Source organism: Leptosomus discolor, chromosome Z (genome assembly GCF_034619465.1).
Source record: "Leptosomus discolor isolate bLepDis1 chromosome Z, bLepDis1.hap2, whole genome shotgun sequence".
NCBI lineage: Eukaryota > Metazoa > Chordata > Aves > Leptosomiformes > Leptosomidae > Leptosomus > Leptosomus discolor.
This window is the reverse complement of record NC_141419.1, coordinates 85,386,807-85,408,192: the sequence shown is the minus strand read 5'-3', so window position 1 is coordinate 85,408,192 and position 21,386 is coordinate 85,386,807. Positions and strand designations below refer to the sequence as shown.

General features: G+C 39.5%; 1 protein-coding gene across 50 annotated transcripts in view; it reads left to right on the top strand.

Annotated features, from left to right (window-relative positions):
• The window catches only part of CELF4 (CUGBP Elav-like family member 4), a 694,695-nt gene that overhangs the window by 88,951 nt on the left and 584,358 nt on the right, over positions 1–21,386 (top strand). For all 50 annotated transcript variants that reach the window (XM_086480470.1, XM_086480469.1, XM_086480445.1 and 47 more), the window contains one exon: positions 6,067–6,149. In XM_086480470.1, coding sequence (XP_086336596.1) covers positions 6,067–6,149 — 83 coding nt within the window. The remainder of the gene's footprint in view (positions 1–6,066; positions 6,150–21,386) is intronic.

The following is a 21,386-nucleotide window of genomic DNA, read 5'->3' as shown; positions in this document are numbered from 1 at the left end:
CAAGCGTTTTCTTAAGCGTTATAATCTTTCTCTGTGTAACAGATCCCTGAATCTTGAAGCAAGGAACTGTTTTATTTTCAGAGGAAGAGCTCTCAAGTACAAACCTAAAGCTTGGAAGATGGGGGACAGATCTCTGGTCCGCCATAGATAACTTGTGCACCTTGTTCTAAATGTTTTAAACGTAATTAGGGCACAGAGAGAGTGAAGCATCACTAAATGAGATGCTCAGACCTATGACCAGTGGAGAGTTCCTGTTTCCCAGAGATGCAAGTATTTTGCTCTTGAAAGCAGCTTCTCTACAAAACTGTAGCTGTTCTTAAGTTGGAGTATGACCACTAGCATGTAATCTAAGGTATGCAATATTATCACTCTTCTCCATTTTCTGTATACAGAATGAAGGTGTTGGATAGTTTGAATTGCAGTTTGCTTTCTCGAATCCCATAGCATGCTGCTGGAGTAAAGCCCTTGGCCTTGGGGTTTTGGAAGTTAGGTACATTAAAGGTGGTAGGGGAAAAGGTTCTACAGTAGTAGGCACTACGAACTGATTTCTTTGTTCTTTCTTGCATAACATTTAACAGAAGGATATCTTGTTTGCCAGTTCATGCACTATACAGGAGTCTAACAGAAAACAATATAGCAAGGCCAATTCAGGAAACCTCACTGTTAAAGTCAATTAATATTATTGTAAATCAAAGCATGAAGCTACCTGTCTCTAAGAAGAAAAGCCAACAAAAAACTGATAGCCTTGTGATAGTTTTATCTTTTCTTGTGCAATGATTCTGATTTTAGTTACACTTACAGGTATCTGAAGGGCTGTAGTTTCAGAAGTTATCACCTGGCAGCTGAGCTGTGATAACTGGTTGAGTACATACTCTACAATCACAAAAGTTTGTGAATGAAGAACTGGCTTAGACCACTTTGAGCCAGCCTTCTCAAAACCTAACTGTTCTGGATTATCACTAATTTAGCTGAGGTCAGTGCCTGAGCCAAGGACTCTTCCAAGAGACGCAATAGATTATGGGTCGAATCATGAACCTAATTTTATGTTGGTGTAGTTGCATTGTTCTGCTGAATTACATGCAAGCTCTCCCCTTCACTGGATTTACACCCCTGAGCTCAGAATCTGCTTTAGTGCTTGGCTTTCATCCAAGAGTCTTAAAACACCTAACAAACTTTTTATTTTCCCCTCGTAATGCCAAAGAGTAAAGATAGGCCCAGAAAGATTAAGGGCCCCTTCCCCAAATCCTGGTGAAGTGTCTAAGCATTTTTTCACTAGATTTAGGCCAGACCTTTAATACCTTGTTCAGACAGACAGCAAATACCTGGAAATGATCATGGTTATAGTGTAGCTCTAAGACAATGCCTCTGGTTCTAGATGTGTGGAAAAGCTAAAGGCATGTTTTGTGTGAGGTTATATAGCTCTAATAAAATCATAAGTTGTCACCAAAACACACAATACAAAGAAAAGGTCCTAAGTCACTAAGTGCTTGTTCTTTGATCTAAACAGTAGGCAAAGAAGAGAAACTGCCAGGATACCTGTGGCTGTCTGCCAGAATAAAACAAGAAAGGGGGGGAGAGCTCTTAGATTTATTAATAGATCTCCAGTACGCATCATCTTCATTTCCCACCATATAAAACAAGGATCAATTGAGGTACAGATAATGCATATACTTGAAGTAACTGGGAGGTTAGAGGTGACAGGTGGAATCTGATGCTGTGAACATGCAACCTTGAAGCTAAAAGCCTGCACCTGAGGTGGCTGTGGATGGTTCTTATACATGGTATAGAGGACAGACCTCTCCAGAGATATATTACTCCCCTGCATGCTAGGTCAAATGAATGTCTTGTCATTGATGGTAGACCCTAAGATAACTAATTTTAAATAGCTAAATTTGAGTTAGGTAGCAAGTACTTTTTAGCTGTTCAGAACTACTTATCTGGTTAAAGTGGCTGATAGTCAGCTGATTCACTGAAGAGATAAGCACTGAGATGTCAAGTGAAAAGACTCTGTTTTAATTTGTCCTAGGATGAACTGCATACTGGTGGGGTGAAATAATTCTTGGTTTCTAGAATTGTTCTGATCAGCTCAGAATATGTCTCCTGACTGTTTTGCCTCCCAGGCTTGTTCAAAATCTTCAGGAGACTTACTGTGGGGTTGAAGTTGCTATAAGTGCGATCATTATCCATCTGTATTCCATGCAATTATTATTTATGTTATTGAATTCCCTGGAGGTAAAATTAAAATAGAGCTTTTATATTATTTTTCTTTCCATCTCAAGCTTTTGTTTTTGTTTCCCCCTTCTCTCTAACAACCTTGTTTCCCAGGAGACCACTTGATACGTCCTCATGTTTCCAAGAGACTGCAGTTCAATAGGTTGAGAGTTAATTGTCAGCTGGGAGACTCCAGATGTTTATGCACTAGCCCAAAGAGCTGTCCACTGGTAGCAAACGAACAGCTGGAAAGACACAATCCAAATGAAGCATCTTTTAGCTGATTGACATATGTCTGGAAAACTTGGCATGGTTGAGAGAAATGGAATCGAAATTAGGAACAGCTAGAAGCGAGTCCTTCATTATCAATAATTAGTCAATTAGATTTTTTTGTTCAAATTCAGATATAATTCTCAAGCACTGTACTCACTCAGTCATTATCACCCATACAAGTAGATGACAGAAATAATGCATAGCCTTCACTCTATCTTTCCTTAAGAGATGTGTTCAGAAATATTCATTATACGGTTGAACATAGGCCATTCCAGGGGGCTGGATGTTACAAATGATTTGTAATAGAGTATGAAGGCTTTCACCCAGAAGTCAGATTCACGTCCAGCCCAAACTGTTGATGGCAAGTGAGCTGTTAAGTTGATCTACTTAAGAGTTTACTACCAAAAAAATAATTTTTAGTGAAATAACTGGTTCTGTACACAATCAAAAGTTTCAGTGGGGAAAACTGATTGTTCTGAAGTCGTTTTCCATCTTGGAAATCAAAATGAAAAAAAAAAAAAATTACCAGTTTTACTTTTCTCTGTAAAGCTCAAAATAGCTGCTTCATATGACATTATTTCAAGACTCAGTTGTTTAGGTTATTGTATCCTGTAGTGTTAACCTCAGCGTTCAGTTCTCTGAACTCTCTTTAAGTAACATTTTCCAGGAAGGAAGTATCCTTTGGAGGGGTCATACGGATGCACATGAAAGAGGTAGCCTAGGAAAAGTAACACTTGAAAGAGGTGCTACAGTTGTAATTCCATTAAGCATCACAATACAAATGACAGATCAAGTATTTTGATGTTTCTACGGGGGTGGGCAAGAAATGTTATTGGCTTTTGTCCTAGTGCAGGAGTAGCTGAAATAAGAAAATTCTTGCAGGATGGAATAATAGATATGCATTCTTTTATTGCAAGCTACACACATACATTAATGTTTTTGAAAAATACTGCTGTAGCTGACAGCTGATGCTGGGTTTGTGCCTTATAGAGCAATCTTGTGATAAGTAAAGGGAAGACAAAGAAATACCCGTGAACCGGCCTTTTCAAGTTCAAGTTTGAGGCATTATGAACATTAAGCTCTGCTTTATTCCAGCTGGCCATTTCTGGATGGTACTTCGTATTGTCTCTAAGCAATCAGGATTTACTTAAAGTAATTAAGGTATTATTTCTCCTAAATAAATTACTTTTTGCCCAACAAGAGTGGAATAGCGTGTAATTCGTGTGTAGACATATTCCTAAGGAGCAAGGGAAAAAAGAAATACTTCCACAAAACATTTTTTGTCCCTGAAAAACATGGGTTTCCTTTGTCTGACCATATGAGAGGCTAGACTTTTTTTCCATTTTGAAGTCTTTCTATCTTTAATACCTTGTTTGGGAAATCAGTGATGTTTGGGTGCATTCTACTAAGTACTGTTTCTGGGAGTTTAGTACTTTCTACCACTTTCACAAACGTGTTTGGAGAGGACTTAATGGAGGTTTCTCCCTGATGAGAATTTGCCCTCACACATACTTTATGTGGATCTTGGAAGGAAAGTTTTCTTCTTCAGAGAGAAATAGACTGCTGTCTACTCAGTCTGAATTACAGTCATGATATGGTAAGAGTTGCAGGACATTGTTACCCTGAACTGTCATCATGGCCATCACAATGAGGAGAAAAATATAGCTATCATTATGGGAGCTTTACACTGCATAGTTTATCTTTATAACAGTGCACTATGATGTGCCTAATTAGACTGTGTCAGCTGCTCCACGTCTGCTACTAAATGAAGACTTTCTTATTGTGTCTAGTCAACGGAGAGCTCTCAGCCTGTGATTTAGCACTGAAATTAAATTTAAGCATACTTTCCCATTTGATTATCAAGCTATGGGTGACTTTTAAGGCTGCTTTTCAATCCATTATTTCTACAAGCTGTAAACTCTCTGCCACAGTTTCTTCCCCTTCTCTGATAGATGCAAACTAACTGAAAACTCATCCATTTAAAGTTAGAGGGGAACAAATCCAAATAATTCCAATTAGAGTAAGGAAACTTTTGCTGTTTTTCAGTCTACTTGCTTGATTGTCAACTGCTTCAGAGTCTCAGTTATTGAGACATGATAAATGTGATTGGCTTGAATAAACTGAAAGGAACAAGACCTTCAGAAAGCAATATATGTAAGAAATAGGGCAAAAATGTTGGGCTTTTTTACATACCATATTGGAACATTCATCCAGCTTGTAGCTTCACTGTGAGAGGAGTAGGGTAACTTCCACGGTGCAATCTTTAAGAAAATACATATGTATGTTTATAGAAAAAGAAAAAAATCTCCCAAGTGTCTTGTGCATACTATTCTATTAAAAACAATGTAAAGAAGAAAAGAACGAGTGTGTATTTCTTCAGTAATAATGTCCATTGTATGGACAAAATATCACAGTGATGATCAGAGCTGAAAAAACTTCATAATCTACTATTTACTCACCTGTTGCCTACTTTTTTATATGCACAGGGAGGAGGTGGGTTGGTCAAGATGAGTTTATGGGACACATTTGTTTGTTTGGCAGCCTCTCTGTAGTTGTGCTGCTCTTGGAAGATGCCCATAGTTTGATGGACATGCCTGAACCTTGAAAGATGACATCCCCATTTCAAGGAGCTGGTGAGGTTGCAGACATTCTGTGGTAACTTCAGAGAAAATGTCTCCTGCATAACAAGCACTTCTTTTGCTGCAGGAACTGGCAGGTTTTCAGTATACTGCAGTAAAAAGGAATAGTCTGGTCACATCAGATACACACACAACTGGTGTAAGACCTTGCAACATTGACCAGTTTTACCAGAAGGTGGGGAGGTGAGGAGAGAAAGCAGAGCAGGGTTTTTGCTCTGGCCTACCATGACAGGAAATTGGCCTTTGTAGCTGATGAGAAAACTTTTTGGAATAATCAAAGGCATAATACACTGGGGCATCTCTGAAGTTCTAATGATCTGTAAAGCAACATGGATGTTTTGGATTGAAGGTTTGGCCTTAGCTGTGATTGGCCAGAAGTCAATGAGCCCTTTCAGGGGCAATTGCAGGTGGTGTCTTTCTGGTGTGATGCAAACAGGGAGACTACTTGTGGATGCAAGTCAGGCTAAACAGTAAGCATAGTCTCCTGCAGTAGTAAGTCCCAAGTCCTTATATGCCCTTTACTTGAAGTACCTGGCACAAAAGAAAGGCATGAGACCTTCAGCATGATATGGCAGTAAGGGTCTTGTTCCCAGCACTGCTGCTGGAGCAGGAGTGGGATCTTATGTCCCATCTTGCCACCATGTAGGTTATTTGAAATCCCTGATCCTGTACAACCCTCTGTATCTGACGCTTAAGCATGTATTCAAACAAAAATAATCACTCAGAAACACACTGCTGCTCACTTTTCATCAGGGCTCAGAGGAAGCGATGATAGCTTCATTTCTTGACACTTTACTACTGCCCTACTAAGGAAGAGATTTTTATGATGATTGATTTGCTGGGAATGGGGTGATGGCAGGAAAGAGGTTTGCTCTATGTCTCAATTTTAAACAGAAGCCTCTGAATCACTGCTCTTAACTGAGGTTTTACCTTTTGTTTACAGGCTGTGCCTTCCTAACGTACTGCGAAAGGGAGTCTGCTCTAAAGGCCCAGAGTGCACTGCATGAACAGAAGACACTGCCGGGGGTGAGTCCAGATTTACAACTTTTTAAAAAAAATCTTAAATGAATTACATATGGAATTATCATCTTGGGTTTGGAAGCATAATGTCTCCATTTGCTTGGATGATTCACTGTTTGCTGATAAAATCAAGATACCACCAACCCACCTAAACAGTTTCCATGTGCAAAATGAAAACCTTTTTGCTGTTATTAGGAGTCAGGAAAATGGTAATTAACTGTTTATGGGCTGGATTCTACCAGCCTTACTCAGCTGAGGAAAGGCTTTAGGATTCTGACCACTACAATGAAATATTAGAAGTGTTCACCAGGTACGCTTACTATTTTTCTTCTCTGAAGCAAGGTGTGGCAGCAAGAAATCAAGAAACAGATCACATTATTGAGTTATCACAGAATGAAAACATATTCCTGATGACAAAGTGGTTTGACTCAGTTACTTTAGTATTCAAGCAGCTGTAGCAGATTGGAAAGGCAGTGAGACAAGGAGAAAAGAGAGAGAGGAGAGACGAACACAAGATAATGAGGAAAATTATTCACATGAGCAAGATCTAAGGTTCAGACAACACAAGCAGAACTAAAAATAGAATCAGCATTATATGGGGAAGACCTGCCCTGCTGGGATGGGTTTCCAGTTTAGCAGTAAGAAGGAGGAGGGAGGGAGAGAGAGAGACACTATTTAGATTCAGCCAGGGTACATGGATTGGAAACAGCTGAGTGCAGTACTCCTGTGGCTAGAATAGGGCTTGTTTCACAACACAAAAGTCAGTGATCAAGTAATTAAGAGTGGGATCCTGAGGATTCCTGGTTGCATCTAAACTGAGAGGAAATTGATCCAAAAGTCTGCCTTTATTAGTTGATGTTGAATGGCTGAGTCCGGCGTACCCATAACCTACCTTTCCACAAAACGTAAGACACATCAGTTGCTCTATGTTGCTGAAGAAAGTGTTGATTCTGCTCTGCTTGTTTCCATCATCCTGGGTCTATTTACCTATCTCTATGCCACCTTGCCAGTATGGAGATGCCCACGCACTTGCTCATCTACATCTATCTTTGCTTTAAAGGCCATACCTTATGTAAATATATACATACTTCATTCTCTAAAAATACATTTCTGTCAGCTGACAACTCCCTCTGAATTATTTTCTTCTAGAAACTCGTTAGCCACAGATTGAAAGTAATTTGAATCTTGTTGGGGCTTAGGTTTTTCTTCCCCCTCCTTCCCCAAAGGTGATGTTTTCTTTTTATTTCTCTCTCCTCTGAATGATAGAACTGGATATATAAAAAATGAAAATATTTTTAATTACGATGTGCCAGGAAAAATTTTACCTGAAATTTTCTGAAACATGCTTGAAATCAAATATGTATTTATCAAAACTAGACATATGCTTGTGATTAATACGGTGTTGTGTATTTAAAAGGTACTAACTGGGATTCCATTTGTTTTCACTGAGGCTGTTTACTCTCACTCACTTGCATATGGAGCTCATATCTTCTCTATGAGGTTAAAATCTTATCCTGAAGTTGTATAATGGGAATATCTTCAAGAAGACAGTGTGTCAGTGAGACTGATGGCTCAGAGTTGGGGAGGGAGGGCAAGAGATGATTTAGATGATTTTATTTTTTTTTTAATTCTTCATATGTTTGTAGTTCTGAATCTCAGTCTGCATTTTAGGGATTTCAAATCATTACACTGTTAAAGTCAAAACTGTCTTGGATAGTGGCAAAATTCAACCAGTTTTTGCATTAGGATCAAGACTTCCTTCAGAGGTTATATTGACTGATTCCGGACTATAGGCAAAACTTTTCTTCCTTGGTTTATGTCATTTCTATCGCATATAGACCATAATGACCCTGCTGACTTCAGAAGGATTTTTTGTTTTGTTTTACACTTGAGGTGACACATCAGGACCTGATCAAATTGTGAATGGTGAATCCTCTGTCTAAAAGAGCAGCTAGGTTTTTGAGAGTTCTGAGCACTGACTTCTCCCATACCTTTCATTTCCAGTTCTGTTTGTCTCAGGATAAAGGTTTGCTTTCCACCAGCAAACCCTCTGCATACAGTTTTCTGCCAAGTTTCTGAACTCATCTTCTGAATGATGTCACTGTAGTTTATTTAAGGAAACCAGCCTTGTCTCTTGATAAACTATCATGCCTAGATACTGTTTTATGGTTCCTGTGTAAGTAGCAGAGAATTATTTATGACTTACCTGACTGTTCTTGATAATATGCACCAACAATATCAAGCATAGTTCATCACCATAAAATAAAAAGCACTCGTAAGGTCAGGGGTCTAAGTCCTCACTCACATGAGTTCACAAATGACAGATATATAATACCTTCTCTTGACCCTCTGCTATCTGTGACACAAACAGCACTACTGAGGAGGTATCCAAATAATTAACAAGCCTGGTACAGGAAAAAAGAAGATAGTACTACAGTGAGCCTTTGAATCAAGACACTTCTTTCCCATCCCCCAATAAATTGTGTATTTACCCGCTCTTGCAATATTGCTGTTTGTGTTCTTTGTGTTATAAAACAGAGAATTGAGTCACTTTTAATAATATGCACATGTATGCTAATGTATGGAAATGGTGAGGCATGAGGAGTTTGTGTCCAGATTCAGAAGCCTTGCCTCTTAACTATGTATTACTTTTTTTTTTTTAGTGGAGTGGCTACATGCACATATTTTACAGTAATTACTTTGTGGATGGGCTTTGTAAGATGACAGAAATATGTTTCACATATTTCTGTGTTATATGTGGGACATAAAGTCATCTTGTGGAATAATCAAAAGACTTCCAAGCAGGTATGTGTTGATTAATAAAGTCTTTACGGCACTTTGGGTTTGGGTGGGAAGGAATCACAGTAGATATTTCGAAGCAAATAGAATCGAATGTAAAACATAAAATTATTAGTTGCATCCTCTTTATCTAAATTCATTAGGCCATTTTGGACAGTTTGAAATTGTCTTCCCCAAACCAGAAGGTTACCGTAGCAGGGTGTGTACGTATGTGTAAAGAGCGCTTTGCAAGTGTTGGACAATTCAAATTCTAGCATTTACTTGTGATTGTTTATTTTACATATAATAGAGTAGCTGGATGATGAAGTATATTAGTTCTTTAATAATTTATAGAAATGCTTTGATGTTGCAGTAATTACATTAAAGGTCACATATCAAAGGTAATTTGGTTGAGCAGCTGTGATGGTTTCTCAGAAGCAATCAATATTGCTGTCCGTGGTGCAGATTTCACCAAGGGGACTGCCAGATTAAAGGAGGCTTATTACCAGCCAGCCAGACACGGGGGAAATCAAGAACAGATTGGAGAGATGCACTATTCTCTTTCCCCACCTATAATTAATACTGTTCACCATAATCTGTGCTAATCCTTCATAGTGGGAAACCACTTTTTTTTTTTTTTCCCCTCCAACATTATAAAAGGCAAATTAGGCAAGGAAGAGTAGTTTGGGGGAGCAGGAGAGAGAAAGTAAAGAAAGTAGAAGTTGATTCACCCTTGGAGTTGCTGATGCTGATATATATCTCTCAATGATAAAATGCAATATCAAAAACACAGCCCGTGGTCTTGGGGAAAGCATGGGGAACGGGTGGTGCGGGGGGGGAGTGATCTAGACAATGACAGTGCAGGGGATGTGAGAATTATCTGCCTGCAGATTTGGTGTATTATTATCTATTTGCCCCACAAAGCTCCACAGGAAATGAAATCAGGGAAATAAAATTATGTTTTAAGTGTAGTCATTTTGATTACAAATTATAGTGAAGGCAACTTTTTCTCCCCTTTCTTTTTTCTTTCCAAAGCGAATGGCAGAGGATAATGCTGAGAAATGTAATTACGCTATCAAGATTTACTTTTATTTATAGCACAAATAAACTGAGCTCATGTATGATAAGCACAGCAGCATTTTTTTCCTCTAGGTCTTTGTGGCGCTCTCAGGCAATGGGAGTGAATAGTCCATGTATACTTGGTTGGAGGCACTGCCTCTTTGCATAATGTTAAAACCTCCCTGTAAGTCTTGCAAAGAATAACTATGAAATTAAATAGCTAAGAAAATGTTAACCTCAGCAATCTGTGGCGCTTATTCAGACTGGGAAACAGACTGGGTTTTCATGCTGTATCTATTCCTCTTGAAAGGGAGGGTATTACTACTGGTATGCTAATTTTCTCAGTCCATAACATAATTAATTTTCTTCCTAACTGTTCTGATATCCTTTGTCTCTTCTACCATCTAGAAAAAAATGCATTCTGCTTTATTAATAGTATGCAAAAATATGCATCTTTAACATTAGAAGACAGGTGAGCTCATAAAACTCATATTAAACCCAGTTTTAAACAAACAAAAAAATCTTCTCTGATAAACTAAACTTGTACTTAAAGAAAAAAAATAAAGTTTTTCAATGTTATTGGCCTTATCAGCTCAAATTTTTATGTCTGTGCGAGGAAAGACACATGAGCATGGGAGAGGAGGGGAGAGAGCATCTTGCAAAATCTAAGCCCTCTTAAATCCTTATAATAAGGCTTAAATGAGACGTAAGTGTCATGTGGACTTCAGAAGTCCTGTGCGTACAGCATGGTTTTCACTGTTCCAGCAGACTTATTGTAATTTTACAGTCTTATTGTCTTTTCTTAATGTTTCAAAGAATTTCCCAAAAGCTTGTAGAAAAACCATTAAACCACATATCATCTTGCACTTTATGTTATGCCAAAAATGGTATTATATTCCCACACCTCCCCATTTAAAAAGTTTTCTCTACCCATGTAAATTGCAATTTGGTCAGCAGTAGCAGGCTGGATGGGTTCCATTGATTAAAGTAGCCTGCTGAACACACAGCCTGCTCACCATGCCCTTTAGATTTTGAGGGAAAACACATTTAATTGTTCCCTTGGGAGAAACATGTCTGTTTTCTGAAGTTAAAAATGAAGATGAAAAGGAATAAAAACAGATTTGAGATAAGAGACTTGAAAAAAAACCAGTCCTGTAGAAATTCTTCAGTGCTTTAAAATCTTTGGGTGTCAATGTCATGGTTAAAAAGATTTGTTATTTTACTCATTGTTTCTTCCTTCTGACTGTCCAGCCAGTAAAAGGACTTCTGGATCTTGCTTTGGGGAAAGGAGGAGACAAGCAGGGGAGAGGAAACTATATGCACTTTCCATTTGCTAAAAACCCCTGTAGTTTGACAGTGGTGTTCTGTTCACCAGATGAGATGAAACACCTGGGTCCTATCTGCTTGGTAAACATTAAAGTTCCATTTCACTAGTTAAAGATTGGCTTCTGTATCCCTATACGGCAGCCTCTAGAATACAAAGTAAACTCTCTCTCTGCCACCCAGTCCAACGAGCTTTGGAGGGAAAGGATACAGTGCAAGTGTTCTGACAGAACCAGTGCATTGGATGCATGCTGTTATCTCAGCTGAGAGTGGTGTATTCATCACCTTTGTGGTGTCTACCCAAGCTTAGCTTGATATGCAAAATGGGAACAAGGCTTCTCAGTTGTGTCTGAGATCTGGTGACAATTGAAAAATGGTGTGCAAAAAATAAATTGTAAAGGTAACATTCTCTTGTCTTTCTAATTTGATACCTTTTGGCTCTCAAAGGATGATTTCCAAGTTATTCAACAAAAGCTTTCGCTGGACCTTCATTTGCTTTATGTGTTATTCAATGACAACTTTTCTCTCTGACGCGTCTGCCATAGGAGGATCAATCTAATTTTATGTACAACTGTAAAGATGAATGATAAGTAGAAAGGATTCAGGCAAGTACAAGCTGAATAAATTATAAAGGGCAAATGATGACAGGACTGGGGGTCCCAAGAGACAGTGATATGATAACAGAAACTAAAGACGAATTTATGATGGATGTAGTTAGCATGTACTGAGGCTGTTAATTCTTCAGGGTAGTTTTACAACTTCTTGTGATTGGAGCAATCAAAGTATTTCATTTTAAAGAGATGCTGTATATTTTCACTTGTCTGTTCTGCGTATTTGTATGTATGGCCTCATTTATATGCATAGCAGTAAACTCCCATAGGCTAGTCAAGCTTACCTCCCATCAAAGGGCCCCTATTCTCCAAACCATAATGCCACTGTTTATGCATAAATAAATAGATAATGTGTAACGATTTGAGGGCAAACCTGGATCTCAGGAAAAAAAAAGTTTCCATTTTCATAGAACACAGCAATCAAATCTTTTCAGATCCTGCAAGTAGCTGAGCACCTTCAGCTACCTTCAAAGCCAAGCCTAGGGATTGAGTTAGCTCACAGATCCCTGATGAAAAATTATATATAACAAGTTTCAGGTAGGTCGAATTTTGAGCTTGAGCTACTTTAAGAGCAGCTGATGCAGCATCATAAAGTTAGAAGCAAATCTGATCTTGGAACAGTTCTTGATTGCATTTCATTCATGCTCTTATTTCTATCTCTTGTTCCTTATTATTAAGGATATTTGCATGAAAATGATCTTTTTTCCTTCCTCTGAAGAGTTGTCTCTTGTCTGTGAGTAATGCTTACTCTGGCCTACATTTGTGAATGCCATGGGTTTGATTCTGACTTCATTTACACAAGTGTAAATCAGCAGTGATCTGATTGAGGTCAAGGGATTTATATGGCGTAGGAAAGAGCAGACTCAGCTATATTTGTCACTGCTGAAATGATGTCATCGTGAACAGTACCATAGCTCTAAATGAGGAAACATATTTCTACCAAGAATCTTTGCATCCGAATATCTGATCTCACAAAATGCTGAGCATCCCTGACACCTGCTGGGCCATTCAGTAGTTCCCACAGGCTTTTTACTAGAGAGAGGTCCCAGCTCCAGGTTCTAGGAATTATAGATGGTTGGTATCTTGGTGTGTCAACACCATTAGATACTAACAAACCCTAAGCCCTGGGGTTTCCAGTTGCATCACCCTACTGATTCAAGTGATGACGGGCTACGCCCAGGAATAACTTGCAAGCAGTAAACCTCCACTTCTCATCCTGTGTTCTCAGTCATATAGAGACAGAGGAAGACAAGAGCAGGCATCCTTTAACAGCCAATTTACTTCTCATCTGTTCAGTCATATGGATGATATTGTGTGGCATTACCTAGTCCAGGGGTCACTGTTCATAGGCTAACCTTTCCATAAACATCCAGTTCCTGTATTTGCACTATATATTCATGGAGAGGCATGTGCTGATTGTAATCTGTAATACGAGGACAAGGTAAGCTTTCAATAAAGCACTTCGGTGAAGCTGCTGTATAATTATGTGGTTTGGACTTCCAACTGTGGCAATAGGCCCACCTATACTATAGGTTTACCTGTGGCAGCTGTACTGCTCATAGCTTACATTGGTGTAAGCTGTCTGCCCTGTGTTTCTTCAAGCAGTATATACATGTCTTTAAACACTTCAGATACTCAGTGAGACAAAAGCAGGGGTTTTTTTGAAGTACAAAGGTTGAAGACCATACACAAGAGTGATGGATCAGGTGTGTATATCCAACACCAAAATTATTATCATTGAAAGCCCTAGAGGTGTGTCTTGGTCTAGTTTTATTTAAATAGCATGTTTGATAGCAGTGAAAACATGAAACTATGGACTTGAATGCTGTGGAGCAACTACATTCTGTGACCATAATTCCTGGGGGGAATTATACAATAATGTCTTGAGTCTCGCCTGAAACATTATTTCTGTTAGTGATACTTATGCTATGTAGGTTAGGAACATCTACTCATGTTGAAAACAGACTTTCAGTTGCCCTGTAGACAGACTGCAAGCCTTACCATGTGAAATCCAGCCTCTGGCTGCAGATCTTTTTGAAAAAAACCAGTGTATCCTGTGTTAAATAGTCAGATTTGTGTATTAGGCTTAAAACTGTGCTTAAAGTTAAGAACACCTTTTAGAGAGCTATCTGAGCAGGAATGCTTTTGGGAGTGGCAAAAGCTGTCCCATCTCTCCACTTACAGATAACTTTTGATAGGACTTGACGTGACGTAACCTATTTAGCTTCTGTACTTCACTTCTGCTGCACTTTTACTTTGGCAGGGAGAAAGTGGTGGGGCATGGCTGACCATAAGATTGCACTATCAGTTCAGGCAAGTAGGTATCTGAAGTGACTTTTCTCTGTTGAGTGCTGCAGTGAGAGACTTACAGTGGCACTGCATGTACAAGTTGCTGTACTTGGCAGGTTCCCAGCAATGTCAAATCTCTCTGATTAGTTTCTGTAAGTACAAGGACAAAATTAAGCCTAACCTATTTTTCAAAGAAGATATGTGCATTTCCCATTTTTCTCTTTAATGGGAACTTCTTATATCTTGTTTCCCATACTTTTTCTGCCCTCCCCTTCCCACCATGTCACCCTTTTTTTTTAAAAAAAAAAAAAAAAAAAAGTCTTCTTTTTAAAATACAGTTCCTTTTATAAAAACATATGCCTTCAAATTTCTTTGAGTTCTGTGTCAGATTTTGACCTTGATACTCATACATTTTCAGCACCAAATGAATCCAATGGTGCTAGAATGAAGTTGTTCCCTTCCTTTCCCCTTAGGTATGGTAAACTACAATCCTCAAAGCCTCTGCTACTTTCTAGTGCATATTTTCTTTGGCATGTTGCAAAAAATTACTCTGTTGATCACTGGCTTTGTAGGCAGGTTTTGGCAGAGCAAGTCTTGTCCAGCTATAACTAATCCATTCCAGGCTCAGGTTGCTTCTTCAAACAGATGGAGTGAATTTATTTTTTTTTCTTGTTCTGTGAATGGCTCAGTCATTTCTATGCTACTATAGTGACTTTGTGTGGTAAATATGTAAATTTTAAGATATGATGGCATGAGTTTCTGATTTCCTTTATAGCTTTGATCAACGAAATAGCTTTTTTTTTTTTTTTCTAGAGTGGTAAAACTGGAATCGGGCTTTCTGGGTCTTTTTATTTATGGATGACTTAATGTCAAGATCTTCCTTGGAAAACATCTGAGACATTGCTTCTGTCTTTTGTGTTACTTTGTGGTGTCCTTTCTCAGTGAAGTCACACTGGTGCCTCATGTCTAGCCAAACAGCATTTCTCCTTCTTTTCTCCTCCATCCCATCTCACTCTGCACGTCTGTCCTTGCCATCTCTTATCTCCTTTGTAGATTTGCTGGAAACATTACCCTGTGTTCATGTAATGCCTGCCTCGTGAAATTAGTTGAGATAATAGTTGCTGAGGAAGAACACGGTGCTTCCGAACTGCTTCTGCCTGGGAGATCGTGTATTTTTTCCAGACAAAGAGAGAGACTTAGGTCACTGATCCTTTTCACGTTTTGTGATGCTACAAGTATACAGATAGCAGAGTTGGCTTGTTGTAAATCTGATGTTTCTTGAAATCATGACGCTTATTGTATGTGAGCTTTTCAGTGTATATTCATGTTGCCCAAGAGAAACAAGGCAGCCCAGAGAGGGTTGTTCATGCGATGTTCTCTTGCCTGTTCTTCCTTAGAGCAACTGGGAGTGACTAGGGATTGATTTCTGTGCCAGTGCTTTTCCCACTCAGGGGAAGGGAGCTGGGGTGTGTGCAGGAGATCGAGCCTTGAAGGCTAGCTGTTTTGGTGGTAGCAGCTTGCTGCTCGCAGCTTGTTATTTTTTGTACCACTGCACCTTCTCTTTGCTTGATATTACACACATTTTCACCTGGGAGGGGAGAGACTAAGACGCTCCTGGGGAAGCTGGGCACATGTCGCTAGCATCCAACAAGCAGACTGCTGCTGAGGGGATGCTGAGAAAATATGTGTCTTTATGGGCTCTGTATGTTTTTTGGAAGCTATAGTACAGGCTCTACAGATGTGGATACACTACAGAGAGTAAAATACAGATGTGACTCCCTTCAAAGACAGTGTCTCATGTCCCAGTGGAGGTCCCACATTTACCTATATTGCTATGTGTTTCTCTTTTATTTTTATTCTATTAAGCCTTAAACCTTTTCCATCAGCACTCTGAACCCGAGTTGCCATAGCACAGTAGTAATGCCTCTAAAGTGAGCCTGTCCAAACTAATTTCATTGTCCTTGTTGAGTGAAGTGCAACAATTAAGCAGACAGCACAAATGGGTCCAGATAAATCGGGTATTTACAATTATTTCAGTTTGGATAATCTAATGTGATGTTCATTGTGCAGCTAAGAAATATGCTTCCCAGTGAGGGGGGCTCTCATCCTGTACTCTTTGTCCGCTGGGTTTAAATTCAGAGTAACTCTATGGGCACTTGCAGAGTTTAAGCTTCTTTACATCAGTGCAGCTCAAATGAGAATCTTATCCTCTTTCTTTAGATGCCCTGCCTCCCTTCAGCTGTGCTTGCACTTTAGAGATACAGCCAGGGGAGCTGAAAGGTCATTTCTTTTTTTTTCCGGGCCAGGGTTGTGTTGTTGAACTCATTCACTTTGGGGAATCCAGCTTTCTTTGAGCGCCTCTTTGCTCTCCAGCACTGAAACTCTGACTGACAACTCGAGTTACTCTCCAGATCTGGCATTGCTGCTGACTTTCTGGATAGCATTGCAATCAGATCCCCTTATTACCAATGCGTCTCTCTCTTGGTATTAACACAGAATCATAGAATACCAGGTTGGAAGGGACCTCAAGGATCATCTAGTCCAACCTTTCAAGATAAAAATACAGTTTTAAACCTTGGAGCTGTATTCTGGCTTTCCACCAATTCCAGCTGAAAGCTCATAGCAATCCTAGTTGAAAGGCAGGGGATTTATACTAACAGATCTGATGTTAAAAGGCAGATCTCTGCTACTTTCTGCTTCATTTCTTTGCAGGATATGTTGCTTCTCCTTCCCTCCTCCTGGTCATGTCCCCCCCTCTGCCCTCCCAGCTCAACCAATACACTGTGCTGCTGGGCAGCCTTCACCAACTTAATCACATTTGGGCCCAGAGTTTTTCCTGCAGACCCAGAAGTGTGCAGTGCTTAGGCCTTGGTTATTAGTTTACACAATAAATGAAGCCCATTAGAAGAGGATAATCAGGGCTCGGAGAAGGCCACCTCACTCCTTATCTGACGAGGTTATGTTAAGCCTCTGTAGTTATTAATCATACTTTCCCATGCAGATAGCTGAAGATTAAGAGTCACATTTATCCTCTTTGCTCCTCATTCTTTCACACTGATGTGCAAACGCTCTTTATAATTGTTGTTATTATGATTATTCATAGCCCATCCAGTCAGCTAGGACTGCTCCTGAGATGTTGCTTGAAGTCTTGCACCTGTCCGTGGTGGCTTGACGATACAGATCAGAGCCACTGGAGGTCTCTCCATTTATATCTCGGAAAACATCCTTGAGAGTCCTAGAAAGTCTCTGCTAGCTATTATTGAATTGCAGTATCTTGTCCAGAGGCCAAGAGAGCTCTGAACAGAAGCCGACACTATTATAAGAGCCAAGTTTAACAGCAACCCTCTTGATTTCACTTGCTTTGCCTTTTAATACCAGCTCTAACCTTGAACTTAGACTAAGATGATATGCTACCCTGTGGGTTTTTGAAATCTAGCCTAATGCTCTTTTAATCAAAGTGAATGACCCTTTTTTCCTTACTTAATTTTTGAAGCACTTAAATTAACTGGGATAAAATCAGATCTGTACAAGGTGGACTCAACAATGTAAAAAAAAAAAAAAAAAAGTTTAAAAATGGAAACATTATTCCATCAGAGAATTATCTTTTTCTTTTTTTTTTTTTTTTTTTTCCTCCTAGGGATATTTCTGTTTTCTGTTATTCTCTTTCTGCTAGCCTGTGTGCGTGCACACACACACACACAACTCCTCCCCAGAAAACCTTCATCACAACACAGGTACTTGGGGAACACAGCTGGAGTCTTTTCTCCCCAGAAGGACTTTAGTCATGGAGTATTTGCTTCAATAAATTTGTGGTTAAAGCGGCAGTTAGCAACTAACTTCATTCGGCATATAGTGACTGCACAACCATCCGGTTGCAGATCACATCAGTGTACAACTACTTTCATTTGCTTGCACACCCATTCCTTTTATTTGTGTCCACTGCCATCTTTATAGAAGCTGTGCTCCAATTTTCTTCTTGTTCTACGTAAAGAAAGCTGCTTTTCTGTAAGTGAGGTTAGCTTCTGAAGTAGAGGCCAGGTTAGAAATCCTAAACCAGTAAGTCCATAGTAGCTATGATGCAAATTTAAAATCACCAGTTCATCCAGTTGCTAAAACCTGGATTCACTCTTTTGAATCTGGAGTGTGAGTTACCGTATATGTCAGTTTGTTCATCCTAAAATTACTTTTCAATATGTGAGGAACAGCATGTTTACAGACTGAACAGTTCATCCACTTTCTCTTTGACTGAAGCAAATAAAACTTCTAACCCTGATTTCTCCTAAAGAAGTCTAAGTGCAAGTGGGTCTGTTTCCCTCACACTTGCAACGATAACACTGATATGGAATGCTTATGCTTCACAAACGCTGTGCTTAGATACCGATTCTGCATATCTAGAGGAAATCAGAATTACTGTCTTGACTCAGACATCTACTAGTCTCTGTCATCTCATGATCTGGCTCCTCTTTTTTTTCTTTTCTTTTTTTTCCTAACCTAGACAGTGTGGTTGGTAATACATAAGCCTCTTGCTAGGGCCTTATGGTTTTATATTTGATTTTTTTTCTTTTTAATGAAAGTACTTTCTCTAGAAAATGTCAATTCGAGACCTTTCCATTTCAGGGATTGTGGTGGTTTTGATCATGCATTTATTTGAGGCTGAGTTTTTGGATCTGTTAGAAAATTCTTGTTCAAATGAAAGGGCCAAAAAAAGCAGAAATCAACCCAAACAGGCAGACATGATATTTGCTTGACATATGGAGCTTGCCTGATACAAATCCCTGCCTTACCTAATTCAAACTAAGATGTGAACAGATACTGGGTTTCCTCTGCCTGCCCCAATTAAGTTTCCTGCTCGCCTGATTCTTGGCTATTCGAAGACAACATTTGCAAATGTGCTTCTTTCATTTTCTTCTCCACTCTATTTTTACAGAAATTACTAAGTAATTTACCTGAAATACTAGGGATTTTTTTGAATGGGTTAAGATTTTTGTTTTTATCATTGAGGCACAATACCAGTCCTTGGATGGTTTTAAGAAAATATAGGGTCTTGACATAGTGTAATGAGAGGGGACTAAGCATACAGACTGGAAGTTTACTGTAGCTGACCTCAGACTTCATTAAGATGTTGACAGCTCCTCAAAACTAGTCTCTTTTTTTTCCTTTAAGTGGGAAAGTTAGGCCATGAGAAAGTGTAGAGAGAAAATACCTATGAGAAAGTATGGTTTTGAGGCCTGAAACAGAACCAGGATTTAAGAAATTTAGATTCAATACTTGACTATATGACAGAAGTCAGTGAACCCACCTTTGCCTTGATACCCTGCCTGCAAAATGGAGCTATCTAACCTTACCCCACTGATTAGTCGACATTTAGAGTTCTCCAGAGTAGGGTTTTTCCTTTCATATACATCTGTGTTTGTGTACAGTGCTTAGCAGTGACAGTTCCTGCTTTTGACGGCAGTGGCCTAGAGATTCCTGTGATGCTGACAAAGGTGATAACGGTTGGGAGGGAAAAGCTTTCTTCCAATCTAAGGTGATGGCTCAGGATGATTCTTGCCTTTCAGAAAGGGTCTGTCTCTTTCCTCTTTCTCATGATTGACCTGAAAATAAATAAGGGAAGAGTGACATTCTTACTGTTGTTTGGGTTTTTCGGTTTTTGTTTGTTTGTTTGGGTTTTTTGAAAGAAAGGAGAATTTCTCTTAGACTCATGCTGTACATGTCCATACTGTATTTGACATCTGTAATAAAATTTGGGTCAGATATACTTTTGAATAAAAAGAGGCATCCTAGAAACAGCCCCATGCTTGAATTAGGGTCATGTCAAGAATAATAGAGACTATTGTCACTGCACTGAACCTCTGCATTTCATTAAGTATTCCTCACTTCTCTCTTCTATGCATCTCTTCAAGACTTAATACAAGATGCCTATCATGTTCCACCACATCTCACCAAAGGGCACAGAAAGGGAAGGTAGTTAGCAGGGAGCAAGGCTCCTCAAGGTTACCCTAGTATCAATGAGTACAGAGAAAAGGTGGAGCATTCATATTATCTTGCTTGATCATATGTGTCCTCTCCCCCTATCTGGGTGAGAATTACAGGAGGGAAGGAGGGTTTTGTCAAAGGGAATTTTAGTTTTTTCTTGCTATGACTTCATGGGGAGGTTGCATGTTTGGATTTTTTGTGAATCAACAGTGTCCTGGGGAGAGAGGTAAGGGAATGACACACTAGCATATGAATGAGATTGTCCTAGGTAACTTCCTTTCTGTGCTGTCTGCTCAAGGCCTCCCGTGCTGCCCACAGATGCACAAATTTCAGGCACCTGCCTGTATGCGGAATAGGTCCTATCTGTATTGTCTTAGCACTGAGATTCCCTGCCATATCTGTACACTGTCTATCCGTGCCAGAAAAGTTCATATGCTATCACAGACCTATACCCACCTCTGACCTTTTCACATCTAGGGATGGCTCTTGACCTTGATTGCCTCATATGTCTTTCCCGAGTTCTGGATCAGCACCCACAGCAGTATGGTGGTCCAGGAGTCCTGGTCTGCCTACCCTGTTGTATATCAGTGCCTGTTTCTAGCCCTCAAGAATGCTTTCAGCACTGAGCCTCAGTCAAGCCTCATTCGATTCTGGTGAGACAACTGGAAACAAGGAGAGACCACTGGATTTCATTTCACTCATGCCTCACAAAAGGCTTTGAAGTTAGGTCATGTAGGTAAAGGAATTATTTGCTTCAAATTCAATGCCCAGAGCTGCCCTGAGACATTTTCACTGAATCTTTTCTGTTTCTGAACAGTATTTTCTAGGGTAGATGGTGAAATCTAGTTCCTTCTAGAGGTGTGACATCTGCTCTTCTCTGCCCAAAGCCTGGTTTCACTTGACCAATGCATCAAGAATTCAGTGTCATCTGCTTGGTGCTGCACGCCTGCACTTTCCTTCTTTTCCTTCTCTCCTCTCCCTTCTTTTTCCAAAGCCTAGTGACATCCTTTGCAATATTTGAGGTGCTAGTGTAGATCAAAGTCCTCCCAGGATCAAACACTGTGCTGCATGCAATCCTTACGGTTACAAACAAGGTCTTTCACTGACAGAAACACGTTTCTGTGCTGCATTTTCAGCAGCCTATCAGACTTGATTCAAGGGTAGTTTTTGATTTCACAAGGAAACTCTCTTCTGCCCTTCCCCCCAC